The sequence below is a fragment of the Glandiceps talaboti genome, chromosome 1, assembly GCF_964340395.1.
Source record: "Glandiceps talaboti chromosome 1, keGlaTala1.1, whole genome shotgun sequence".
NCBI classification, from domain to species: domain Eukaryota; kingdom Metazoa; phylum Hemichordata; class Enteropneusta; family Spengelidae; genus Glandiceps; species Glandiceps talaboti.
This window is the reverse complement of record NC_135549.1, coordinates 24,127,342-24,140,495: the sequence shown is the minus strand read 5'-3', so window position 1 is coordinate 24,140,495 and position 13,154 is coordinate 24,127,342. Positions and strand designations below refer to the sequence as shown.

Genomic DNA, 13,154 nt, shown 5'->3' with positions numbered 1-13,154 from the left:
ATGGATGGATGGATGGATGGATGAGACAATCACTATCCAAGAATTAAAATTGTAAAAGTGTAACGTTCGCCATCGAAACAGATGAAAGGTTTACAAGGAAGGTCGACCCCCAACCTTCTATATTAAGTTAACGATTTAAGGATCTTTTGTATATGACCACCAGTCAAGGTATCTTTCCTCTTTTCGAGTGGGTACACATATTTTGAATGTAGACATAGGCAAGTGCCGTATAAAGATTTCCCTATCCTAGCTCCATGGATGATGGTGATATTACTATACAAATGCGATTACTTTTACACACTTCGTAACTTTCTATGCAGGAATTTTGCCTTTTGCTCGTCAAGTTAAGGTTAGATTATTTAGGTATTTTTGTTCTGATTTATACTGTTGTCATCTCTGGTCTAATTTTAAGTTGAAAACATACAATTGTTTTAGAATTTTTTTTTTCATTTGTCTAGGTAATGTAGTATAAGTTCTATGCTTGTTCCTTATTCAGTTTTGTCTTTCGGTGAACTTGTCCGAAAAATGTTTACAAGTTTGTTAAGAGAATATTAGGTAGTAGCAATATTTATGTACAGTATGTTTCATGTATGTACCATGATTCATGTTTGTACCATGATTCTCTCCAGTGCAGGCACTGGAGAGATATTCTTTATTGATTATTGTTATTACTTGTTTATATATATTAGCCTGTCCCTTTTTCCGTGGATAGTTTAATTTTAAGGATTTGTATTCTGTATATTCTCATTCCTAGTGTATTTTTTTAAATATGGGCCTCGAGTCTGATCCAAACAGTAAATAATAATATAATAATAAAATAACGGATAACGTTGAAAAAAAGGTTCAAAGTCTAGATTGAAATGTGTAGTAATGCAATTATAATATTGTTTCACCGTCTTCAGCGGATACGTTGCAAAACAAAACCTTTACGTACACGAACCGAGTTAAAATAATATTGGTACCTAGCATTATCATGTTCACTATTCTTTGGTTGGGAATTATGAACAACACACAAAAAACACCCTATGGGCTTCGTAGTAGAAACTATTTTTAATCTTTAATTGATTATAATGAACATGAATGAAAACAGCTTAGTTGACAGCTAATAACTATGGGGCACGTTTAAAATAGCATGTTCTATTCAACCCGTCGTGGATAGGATTTTTAACTTTCATTTCTCCTACAAATACATCCCATATTGTAAACGTTGAATGAGGTGCGTACAATGTCCCTTCTGGCACTGAGTCAGTATATCTAACAATCTACATCACAACAAGAATGAACTGGTATAATAATCACACTTGTAAAGCTACAACATCGAATATATTTATATAACCAAAAGGGTACTTTTGTGGCAGTATGTTTGCCCCTGTATATGCGTACATTATCCATAATCCTCTTTCGATCGGAAAGTTACAACCATATTCTGTGGCTAGCACAGAGTATATTTGTTTACGGGTTTCATGAAGTCATCGGGCGGTTTATGAAAATTAACTTAAAATAAGATCGTCAACACAATTGTACCTTATCTTAAACATCAATGTAATATGCTCTATCATTAATTATTCATTCTTTACAAGGCATTGAGATTACAGTTACACTAATTATAAACTGATCACAATATTGTTTTATTTTTTTTAAATGTATTTATTTATTTATTTATTTATTTATTTATTTATTTATTAACCATCCAACAGGCAATGCCCAATAACAGGAGAAAAGTTCAGTGTTAATCGGGGAAAACCTGCGTTGTTCGGTAGAGTCAAACTAGCTGATCGACACTCTTCTTACTTACAGCGTGGTATATCAACGCCTATGAGGCTATGTTCTCGTCGATGAACGGATTAGAGCCACTATAGTAACAATTACAAACACCTGATTGAAACTAGTTACAACAACAATTTATACGAACGCTCACAAAAGAACAAACGACAGTAAACCTAACAGCCAAAAAGAAATAGCGAATGTACACTACATCGGATTTTAATCACATTGTGAAAGAATATTTCAATATTTCTGTTTAATGAAGAGATGGATAGGAATGATACTTTTTGAGCCTTTTAACAGAAAAGCTTTATTGTGCTATGATACCATGTTTTCCTTTATTCAGGTTGATCGATATTGCAATGTCTTACTGCACTATGGGTTCAAAAAATAGTGTGTCATTTGTGATATAGTAGAAGTTATATGATGCCTGAAGTCACTATACTATGCTTTCAATACGAACATAAAGCAGTATATATTAGATGGGGTGTTATATAGGTGATTGCTTAGATGACTTTGCATTTTAGACATATCAATCATTCTGTAAATGGTAACTGTGACATTATATAGTGTATGATAGCACAAGTTTCTCTGCTCTATCGATTTCCGTCAGTCAAAATTAAACGATTGTTAAACAGTTTGCTAAGTCGTGATCTGTACACTATTAATGGTCTGTATAAAAAAGGAGAAGTTTCAGCTTAATTTAGTCTTAGCTGGCCTGGAATGACACTGGTTCTGCTTCAGTCTGTATGTTGTTTTACTGACAAGATATTTTTATACAACGATACTTACATGTACACAGGTAAGATGTTGATACCTCTCTCTCTCTCTCTCTCTCTCTCTCTCTCTCTCTCTCTCTCTCTCTCTCTCTCTCTCTCTCTCTCTCTCTCTCTCTCTCTCTCTCTGATTCTCTCTCTCTCTCTCTCTCTCTCTCTCTCTCTCTCTCTCTCTCTCTCTCTCTCTCTCTCTCTCTCTCTCTCTCTCTCTCTCTCTCTCTCTCTCTCTGATTTTGCTTTATCCCATCTCAGCATGTCAGTCTATGTTACTCCCTGTGTCACTTTCACTACCTACCGTTTTCATCCTGTTTCTTTTCACTCTCATTTTTCCCGTCTGCCTCTATGAAAATATTCTGCTTTCATCTCCATGGTTCCTCTGTCTTTCTTTGGTTGCTCAGGTTTTCGCTATGCTGAGTACATGTACTCACATCATTTGTGGTGCCTCTCTGTAGAGAAGTACCTTTCTCTATCTCACTTAGTGACTGTTTGTATCGTTTTATTTTAGGTTAACAAATAATGAATAGCGACAATATTACTAGAAATACCACCTTAACAGACATTGCCATTGAAGAAGTAGACATCGGTTGGTCAAGCTTACTCTACAACCAAGTATGGATGCGAACCATATATGGTATCACAGGTACTGTTGGTGTCCTTGGTAACCTCCTCGTCATCATCGTATTTCTACGCATGCGTAAGCTGAGAAACAACACAAATTACTTGATCGTCAACTTGGCCTTAGCAGATTGCCTGGCGAGTGTATTTCTTCTGCCTTTCCATGTTACACCTGAAATGGTTCCGCCAAGCGGCTTAGCTGGAGAAATCACGTGTCGTATCTGGTTGTCAAAGTACCCGCTTTGGACTTGTATCTGCGCATCAACGTTTTCACTCATTTCAGTGAGTGCCGAGCGTTATTATGCTATTGTTTACCCTTTTCGTTACGTTGCTAATTTTGGAATCAAACAGGTCGCATTGGCAGTGACTGTTATCTGGTCTGTTGCTATAGCACTCAATAGTTATATGTGGTACATCTTTCAACATAAAAATGGTTTGTGTGTTATCAAGGGGTCGAATTTCCTGCGACAGTTTTGGAATATCATCATTTTTCTATCTCTCTATATTATTCCTATGGCAGCCATGATATTTTTTCACCGCAAAATACACAGCGCCTTGGGCAAAAGTCCTGTCCGTCGAAATGATGAGATGATTCGGAGTATTCTCCATGCCAAAAGAAGGGTCATAAACATGCTGTTAATAGTTCTAGGAGTATTCACAATTTGTTGGACCCCTGTAACTATCGTTTGGACACTTTATTTATTTACTTCACTTTTTGATCTACGCAGTTGGTACTATAATATATTTGTACTGATGGCGTTTGCTAATTGCTGTTGCAACCCGTTCATTTACGCTTTTAAAAATCGGCAATTTAGAAAGGGTGTCAGATTTTTACTGTTGGGAAACCTGAATGACAGTGAGGATATTGAACACGCCACTCAATTGCAAACTGTGAAGTAGGTTTAAACATGTCTTACCGTAGTATCTACTAAACGTTGTCAACTACGAGTTGTCTTTAGCACTTCGATCTAGAAATGACGGATATGCATCAAATTGTTACACTGATGGTGTGTTTCATTAATGTGAAGAGACTTTTTACCATTCCGGAATTTTGTACAACGTGTGCATTACATTAATTGTGTAACATGTGAGCAACAACCGGATATATCATATATGTGTGTGTGTGTGTGTGTGTGTGTGTGTGTGTGTGTGTGTGTGTGTGTGTGTGTGTGTGTGTGTGTGCGTGTGTGTGTCTGTGCTCAAATGAATGTAAGTGTCTCGCTGGGTAGAACAGTACTCGATGCAAATATTAGGAGCAGAGCATTATACAGTTGGGAACTGAAAGGAAAGGAACCAAGCTAATAATATTGATTGGGATATCATCACCCAAGCGGCTGTTTATACAAATGAGACGAAATATTTCAATCTCTGTTTAACTGAGAAACTATGTATATACAACATACATAATCAATGCTGACAGGAACATGTCACACAATCGTACGTAAATAATTGTGTCAAATAATTATTCATTATTCTTCTATTGACAAGAAGACACATGTAAGGTCACATTGACAGAGCTAGGTCAAGTAATGTTACTCTATCTAATAAGCAGAGGCCACATGTCATGACAAGTGATAAATTGTGTCCCAATTGATTCAACAGCTGTTTAGCTAAGACTATTCTAGAAAGTTCATTAAATTGTCTATTGCTGAATTGAATTAATTATATTGACGAATACTTACTAAATAAGGGTAAGAGAGTGACTTTTGTTGTAAACAACTTGTTTGTTAACCATATTTGTATTACGGAATGAATGATATTTTAAATAAAATGGTGATGACGTATACGGTTAAAGCGAAATGGAATTTGTCTCAAGAAATACTTGTTAGATTAGGAAGAGGCCTTGATGCTGGAACACGAGTTTTGAATGTGCTCCGTGAACAAAGCCTGGCAGAGATACAAAACACTCGATGGAACTTTGATGTTCGGCTGTAACTAACTGAGGAGTTCGATTCGATCGTTCCTATTGCTGCAAATCGTATAAGTCATTCAACCAAAAAGTAGTATTTGAGTCCTTTGTGAGTCTTTTACAGAATACGTGTCCTGAGAACTGGTACCTATGAGACGGCAGACTGAGCGAGTTTGAGTTTACCACTGAATATAGGTCAATATCTTGCAGCAGCCTAATTCAGCGTCGTAACACGTTACTGAACAGAAAAATCTGAATTAGTCTCCAAATGTCGCAATTAAAATAAATTTTCCCTCGCCAGCTATAGAATCTCCGTAAGGAAGAGTTTAGTCCGACCATCTTGTTAAGCAATGTATACACAAACATTTACGTGTACATATCAACCTTGGCAATCTCAATTTTATCAGTCGCTTGATGATCGCTGAGGAAGCGCAAAACTCAGAGTAACGACTTATCACAGCCTTAAAAAAGCCTATTCGTATTCTTTGGATTTAGTCTGTAATGCTCTGCTACAAATATTGCATTGAGCACTGTTCTCTCCAGTCACACACACACACACACACACACATTTATCAGAATTATACAAAATTATGTATATATATATCTATCCACTGTTAATGTATATTGAAGATGTAGTAGACGTTTTACCGTTTCTGATTAAGATCAACTTGTACTTATTTAAAACTATTTATCAGTCATTTCTATTAATTATGTAAATTGTATGTGCAGATGATTAAAGAGATAGCATGTAAGTGTTTATGACTGTATATGTTTGTCATTTATTCATTTTTTCACCTTCCACTTCCTCTTCTGTGTGACTATGCCGTTCATACGAGACATGCCCCACATCTGACCACTCTCGGAGTAGTTCTATGAATACAGTTTACACGAGAGTACTTGACGGTTATTAAAAGGACGGACTATACCACATGCATGTAGTAGCTTCCATCTTTATACTTTGGGTGTAAACCTATTGCGTTGTACGGTATATTAAAAGGATACCCAGCTGGCCGGCACATCACTTTATATGTATCTATTATTTTACTGCATTGGATAAACAACACGTTAAGAAATTTTCCCGCCATTGGTATGATTTTAACAGTAACGAGTGGACTATTGTATTCACAATATTACTGACAGGTACATATGCAGCCACTTTGTCAATGGCACTGTCTATGAGACTTGCTTTATGCAATAGAAATGTTAAGCGTAAATGTATTTACATCCATGGTGGTCTTGTTTATCACTTTCCCGTATACGAAACAAAAGCAATACAAACTACCATGAGTATAAAATAAAACGATACTATTGATGATGGACATAGACCTTTCGTAAAGTCACGGATAGCAATGATGGAAACAATCTTCAGTACTTGGTTACAGATAATGTCAATATATGACATTTCCGTCTAACCTTACCTATATTAAAGGCCAAAGTTTCAATCCAAGTTTTCGCATTAGTGCTATCTTATCGGTGGAGTCGTAATGATTACATCGGATCAATGTTTATTTTCATGACCAACTTTTTTCTACAGTTCTACCAGACAAGCGTATTTCATAACTTACTTTTTAATTTTAATCCAAACTTGACATTTAAGCAGCTTTATGTCAATGATGTTGTAATATGAGTATAATTTTTTTTATGTCTTCTCAAACTACGAGCTTGCATCGGGATGCACAAAGCGCCATCAAGAGGCCCAGAGAGAGAAAAACAATGCTTTACAGGCTAACAGCATGACGAATGTCGAATTCCAAATTGTTAGCCTAACATGGTGATTTGAGCGTTAGTGAATTGTTTTACACTAAACCTATTCTGAGGCGAACTAATGTTGACTATGAAAATAAGGACACACACACACACACTCTCTCTCCCTCCTCTCTCTCTCTCTCTCTCTCTCTCTCTCTCTCTCTCTCTCTCTCTCTCTCTCTCTCTCTCTCTCTCTCTCTCTCTCTCTCTCTCTCTCTCTCTCTCTCTCTCTCTCTCTCTCTCTCTCTCTCTCTCTCATGATAGACACACGAACATCGTATATTACCTGTGCAATCGTATATTTATTGTGTAGCAATTACTAGGATAACATCGAGTGTACGATCAAATCAAACGAAATTAACATGTTTTTATTTTAATCCATAATATAATGCACACATATTCATGCGATTAAACTTTCCACCTGCTCGTTAACACCTCTGAGCGTAGGATGCACAAGTTACTTCAAGTTCCTGATAGGAGAGAATCCACAAACAATTGTAATGTATTAGAAAATACATATTTCGAAAAGAGGAAATTAAACAATACTTTGTACGTGAATTCTTCTAATACTCCCGCCATTTTGAGTACAGTTTAAATGGTGATTTCGTCATGGATATTTCCTTACATTTTTGCTTTATCTATTCTAGACTACAGTTAACCTTCCGTAATAAGGCAACATTCTGTTTTCTGTCATTGAAAATCTTATATTATTGACAACACAAAGTTCACGTAACGTAAGACTTTGTGGGTTCTGAATTTTCGTTCCAATCATTTAATTCGTTCAAGAGAGCAAGAGTATCTTTGCCACTCACCTGATTATGGCGGATTACGTGTAACTCTACCGAGCTAAAAACCTCTTCAAAAAGTTACCTGATAAGAAAATGAAAGATTAGGCATTACAATCTATACTAAGCAATTGGAACCTTATTTACCTTCCTTTATGGAAAGATAATGTCATAGGTTTGTCTCTCAGTCAGTCAGTCTGTCAGTCTGTCTCTCTGTCTCTCTGTATCTCTGTCCACCTGCCTGCCTGTGGCCGTGCGTGCGCGCGCGTTTATGTATGCGTGTGCGGGTGTATGTATGCGTGTATTGATATGTTTCTGCGTGCATGTATATGTGCGTCTGTTTCAAAAGTTACAGCATAAGTTCTAATCAAACTTGCTACATATTTAACTAGATAGGGTTTGGTATTAATACATCATCTGTATATTAATGAACGTTTGTCGTAATATTTTCGATAATAAAACTATCTCAACAACTCAAGCAATAAATTCCATAATGAGAAGGAATATATTACATTTACATACATTCGTCATTTGCACATTTATTGATTTTTTTTTGATGAAATAGCTCAGATTTTTTTTATAATTATGTTTCATATATCTAAAACAAACATTGATGACAATAAATATGTCATTTCCATAATTATTTGACTTAACATTTTCCTATCAATTTCCTTATTTCCTTTTATTGGTCCTACTTATTTTTACCTGTAGCTGTTATTTATTTTATTCATTTATACATTTATTCAATGGAAGATCAACAGGAGCAAGTCCTGTTTAAAGGCTCCCAAAATATAAAAGAGGACTCTCATCAAGGCCATCTGCACAATCTTTTTTACCGTCACACAGATCAAATTGGTTTATACAAGCACTGTCATCGTAACATGCGACGTCGATACCGGTACATTGTAATTCGGCTACCTCAACTAAGGGATTGAACAGAAAATAGCCAATGGCAATTTGGGGCTTTTCACATACGAAATGAATATTGAATTACTTACTATCTTCTCACTGTATGCCGATTGCTTTCTTGGTGATTGTCGTTTGCGTTTTCCCTCTTATCATGTCTTTTACCTATGTCATATTCCCTACTGTCTTTCTACTCCATTGACCCTATCTCTGGCCATGTCTGTCTGTGTGTGTGTGTCTGTCTGTCTCTCTGTCAGTCTGTCGGTCTGTCTGTCACTCTATCTGTATGTATGTCTGTCTGTCTCTCTGTCTCTCTGTCTGTCTCCCTGTCTCTCTCTCAGGTTGATATTGAAGTTTCTCAATATTGATATCCTTGCATTTAAACGATCAAAAAGCGAATTCATACACGTTTGAATTTGATAACGAATGTACCTTTTGACTGTATCAAGTTTATACAGCATTGTGAACTTTTATCTAGTCCGTTACAAACAGACTTTACAACCAAACTGCAACCCTCGCCCCTCCACCAATCAAATACTGAGCTTTGATTGATACGGAGCTTTGATTAAAAGATCAAGTCGATGATCATATTATTACACTTAAGCTTACAATTGCAAAATGTGTTCAGTAGTACTAGAGTCTTGTACACAGCTCACGAATACAAGCTTTCACAAATGTTACATTGCTATCGAAATACTGAAAAGATTACGCGCCATAATATTGGAGTCCTGAAGCCGCAAAAGATTTCCCTGGAATATATGCACTAACAGTAAACTATTCAAGTTAGGATTCGCATTTGCTACCCTGACAGTAAACACAAATACACGTAATAGATATATGAACAGATATATAAATATGATAAGAGAAACTGAAGAAGCGAAAGAATGTGATAATTCAACAAATTACTATTATGCTGTACTGGTGCAAAATGCAGACAAAAGTCATCATCTAACAGCATACATTATGTAGACAAAGGCATAACGTTTCCTATCAATTGCATATTGTTTTAAATATTTTTTTTACAAATTTGCTCTAAGAACCCCTTTCACAACGTAGCTATGTAGTCTAAAAGTAAGAAACGACTTCAAACTTACCACTGCGACGTTTAGTACCACATAGTAGAGGACTCTCATCAAGGCCATCTGCACAATCCTTTTTACCGTTACACAGATCCATTAGGTTAATACAAGCACTGTCATCGTTACATGGGACGTCCATACCGGTACATTGTAACTCGGCAACCTCAACTAAGGGATTGAAAAAAAATAGCCAATGGCAATTTGGGGCTTTTCACATACGATATGAATATTGAAATACTTACTACCTTCTCACTGTATGCCGATTGCTTTCTGCCGCCATATGTCATTTTTTGTTTTCCTCTTGGTGATTGTCGTGTGCGTTTTCCCTCTTATCGTGTCTTTTACCTATGTCATATTCCCCTACTGTCTTTCTAATCCGTTGACCCTGTCTCTGCCTGTCTGTTTGTCTGTCTGTCTGTCTGTCTGTCTGTCTGTATGTCTGTCTGTTTGTGTCTGTCTCTGTCTCTCTCTCAGATAGATATTGAAGTTTCTCAATATTGATATCCATTCATTTAAACGATCAAAAAGCGAATTCATACACATTTGAATTTAATAACGAATGTACCTTTTGACTGTATTAAGTTTATAGAGCATTGTGAACTTTTATCTAGTCCATTACAAACAGACTTTACAACCAAACTGCAACCCTCGCCCCTCCACCGATCGAATACTGAGCTTTGATTGAATCAAAACGATTAAAAGATCAAGTCGATGATCGTATTATTACACTTAAGCTTACAATTGCAAAAATGTGTTAAGTAGTACTAGAGTCTTGTACACAGCTCACGAATACAAGCAATTCACAAATGTCACATTGCTATCAAAATACTGTAAAGATTGCGCGCAACAATATTGGAGTCCTGAAGCCGCAAAAGATTTCCCTGGAATATATGCACTAACAGTAAACTATTCAAGTTAGGATTCGCATTTGCTACCCTGACAGTAAACACAAATACACGTAATAGATATATGAACAGATATATAAATATGATAAGAGAAACTGAAGAAGCGAAAGAATGTGATAATTCAACAAATTACTATTATGCTGTACTGGTGCAAAATGCAGACAAAAGTCATCATCTAACAGCATACATTATGTAGACAAAGGCATAACGTTTCCTATCAATTGCATATTGTTTTAAATATTTTTTTTACAAATTTGCTCTAAGAACCCCTTTCACAACGTAGCTATGTAGTCTAAAAGTAAGAAACGACTTCAAACTTACCACTGCGACGTTTAGTACCACATAGTAGAGGACTCTCATCAAGGCCATCTGCACAATCCTTTTTACCGTTACACAGATCCATTAGGTTAATACAAGCACTGTCATCGTTACATGGGACGTCCATACCGGTACATTGTAACTCGGCAACCTCAACTAAGGGATTGAAAAAAAATAGCCAATGGCAATTTGGGGCTTTTCACATACGATATGAATATTGAAATACTTACTACCTTCTCACTGTATGCCGATTGCTTTCTGCCGCCATATGTCATTTTTTGTTTTCCTCTTGGTGATTGTCGTGTGCGTTTTCCCTCTTATCGTGTCTTTTACCTATGTCATATTCCCCTACTGTCTTTCTAATCCGTTGACCCTGTCTCTGGCCATGTCTGTCTGTCTGTCTGTCTGTTTGTCTGTCTGTCTGTTTCTCTGCATGTCTGTCTGTCTGTCTCTCTGCCTGTCTGTTTGTCTGTCTGTCTGTCTGTCTGTCTGTCTGTATGTCTGTCTGTTTGTGTCTGTCTCTGTCTCTCTCTCAGATAGATATTGAAGTTTCTCAATATTGATATCCATTCATTTAAACGATCAAAAAGCGAATTCATACACATTTGAATTTAATAACGAATGTACCTTTTGACTGTATTAAGTTTATAGAGCATTGTGAACTTTTATCTAGTCCATTACAAACAGACTTTACAACCAAACTGCAACCCTCGCCCCTCCACCGATCGAATACTGAGCTTTGATTGAATCAAAACGATTAAAAGATCAAGTCGATGATCGTATTATTACACTTAAGCTTACAATTGCAAAAATGTGTTAAGTAGTACTAGAGTCTTGTACACAGCTCACGAATACAAGCAATTCACAAATGTCACATTGCTATCAAAATACTGTAAAGATTGCGCGCGACAATATTGGAGTCTTGAAGCCGCAAAAGATTTCCCTGGAATATATGCACTAAGCATTCATCACATTAAACTATTCAAGCTAGGATTCGCATTTGCTACCCTGACAGTAAACACGAATACACGTAATAGATAAATGAACAGATATATAAATATGATAAGAGAAACTGAAGAAGCAAAAGAATGTGATAATTCAACACATTACTATTATGCTGTACTGGTGCAAAATGCAGACAAAAGTCAGTCATCTAACAGCATATATTATGTAGACAAAGTCATAACGTTGCCTATCAATTGCATATTGTTTTAAATAATTTTTTTTACAAATTTCCTTTAAGAACCCCTTTCACAACGTAGCTATGCAGTCAAAAAGTAAGAAACGACTTCAAACTTACCACTGCGACGTTTAGTACCGCATAGTAGAGGACTCTCATCAATGCCATCTGCACAATCCTTTTCACCATCACACAGATCCAATATGTTATAACAAGCACTGCCATCGTTACATAGGACGTCCATACCGGTACATTGTAACTCGGCTACCTCAACTAAGGGATTGAAAAGAAAATAGCCAATGACAATTTGGGGCTTTTCACATACGATATGAATATTGAAATACTTACTACCTTCTCACTGTATGCCGATTGCTTTCTGCCACCATATGTCATTTTTTGTTTTCCTCTTGACGATTGTCGTGTGCGTTTTCCCTCTTATCATGTCTTTTACCTATGTCATATTCCCCTACTGTCTTTCTAATCCGTTGACCCAGTCTCTGGCTATGTCTGTCTGTCTGTCTGTCTGTCTGTCTGTCTGTCTGTCTGTCTGTCTGTCTGTCTGTCATCTGTCTGTCTGTCTGTCTGTCTCTCTATCTCTCTGCTGTCTGTCTGTCTGTCTGTCTGTCTATCTGTCTGTCTGTTTGTTTGTGTGTGTCTCTGTCTGTCTGTCTGTCAGTCTGTCTCTGTATTTGTATGTATGTATGTATGTATGTCTGTCTCTGTCTGTCTCTCTCTCTGTCTGTTTGTGTCTGTCTCTGTCTCTCTGTCTCCCTCGCAGGTTGATATTGAAGTTTCTCAATATTGATATCCTTTCATTTAAACGATCAAAAAGCGAATTCATACACGTTTGAATTTGATAACGAATGTACCTTTTGACTGCATCAAGTTTATATAGCATTGTGAACTTTATCTAGTCCATTACAAACAGACTTTACAACCAAACTGCAACCCTCGCCCCTCCACCGATCGAATACTGAGCTTTGATTGAATCGAAACGATTAAAAGATCAAGTTGATGATCATATTATTACACTTAAGCTTACAATTGCAAAATGTGTTAAGTAGTACCAGAGTCTTGTACAGAGCTCACGAATACAAGCTTTCACAAATGTTACATTGCTATCGAAATACTGAAAAGATTGCGCGCCACACTATTGGAGTCCTGAAGCCGC

General features: G+C 36.6%; 1 protein-coding gene and 1 long non-coding RNA gene across 2 annotated transcripts in view; both read right to left on the bottom strand.

Annotated features, from left to right (window-relative positions):
* Positions 1-7,224: 7,224 nt before the first annotated feature.
* LOC144448471 (uncharacterized) lies at positions 7,225-9,712 on the bottom strand. Its single transcript, XR_013482102.1, has 3 exons — positions 9,596-9,712; positions 7,623-7,680; positions 7,225-7,280 (listed from the first exon to the last, which is right to left on the bottom strand). It is a non-coding gene; the product is annotated as an uncharacterized LOC144448471 (long non-coding RNA).
* A 993-nt stretch (positions 9,713-10,705) lies between these two features.
* Positions 10,706-13,154, bottom strand: part of LOC144446323 (modular serine protease-like) — a 4,323-nt gene continuing 1,874 nt past the window's right edge. Inside the window, exons 3-4 of the mRNA XM_078136106.1 lie at positions 12,104-12,256; positions 10,706-10,959 (exon numbers count right to left, since the gene is read on the bottom strand). Of these exons, the coding sequence (XP_077992232.1) occupies positions 10,778-10,959; positions 12,104-12,256 (335 nt within the window). The 3' untranslated portion in view covers positions 10,706-10,777. The remainder of the gene's footprint in view (positions 10,960-12,103; positions 12,257-13,154) is intronic.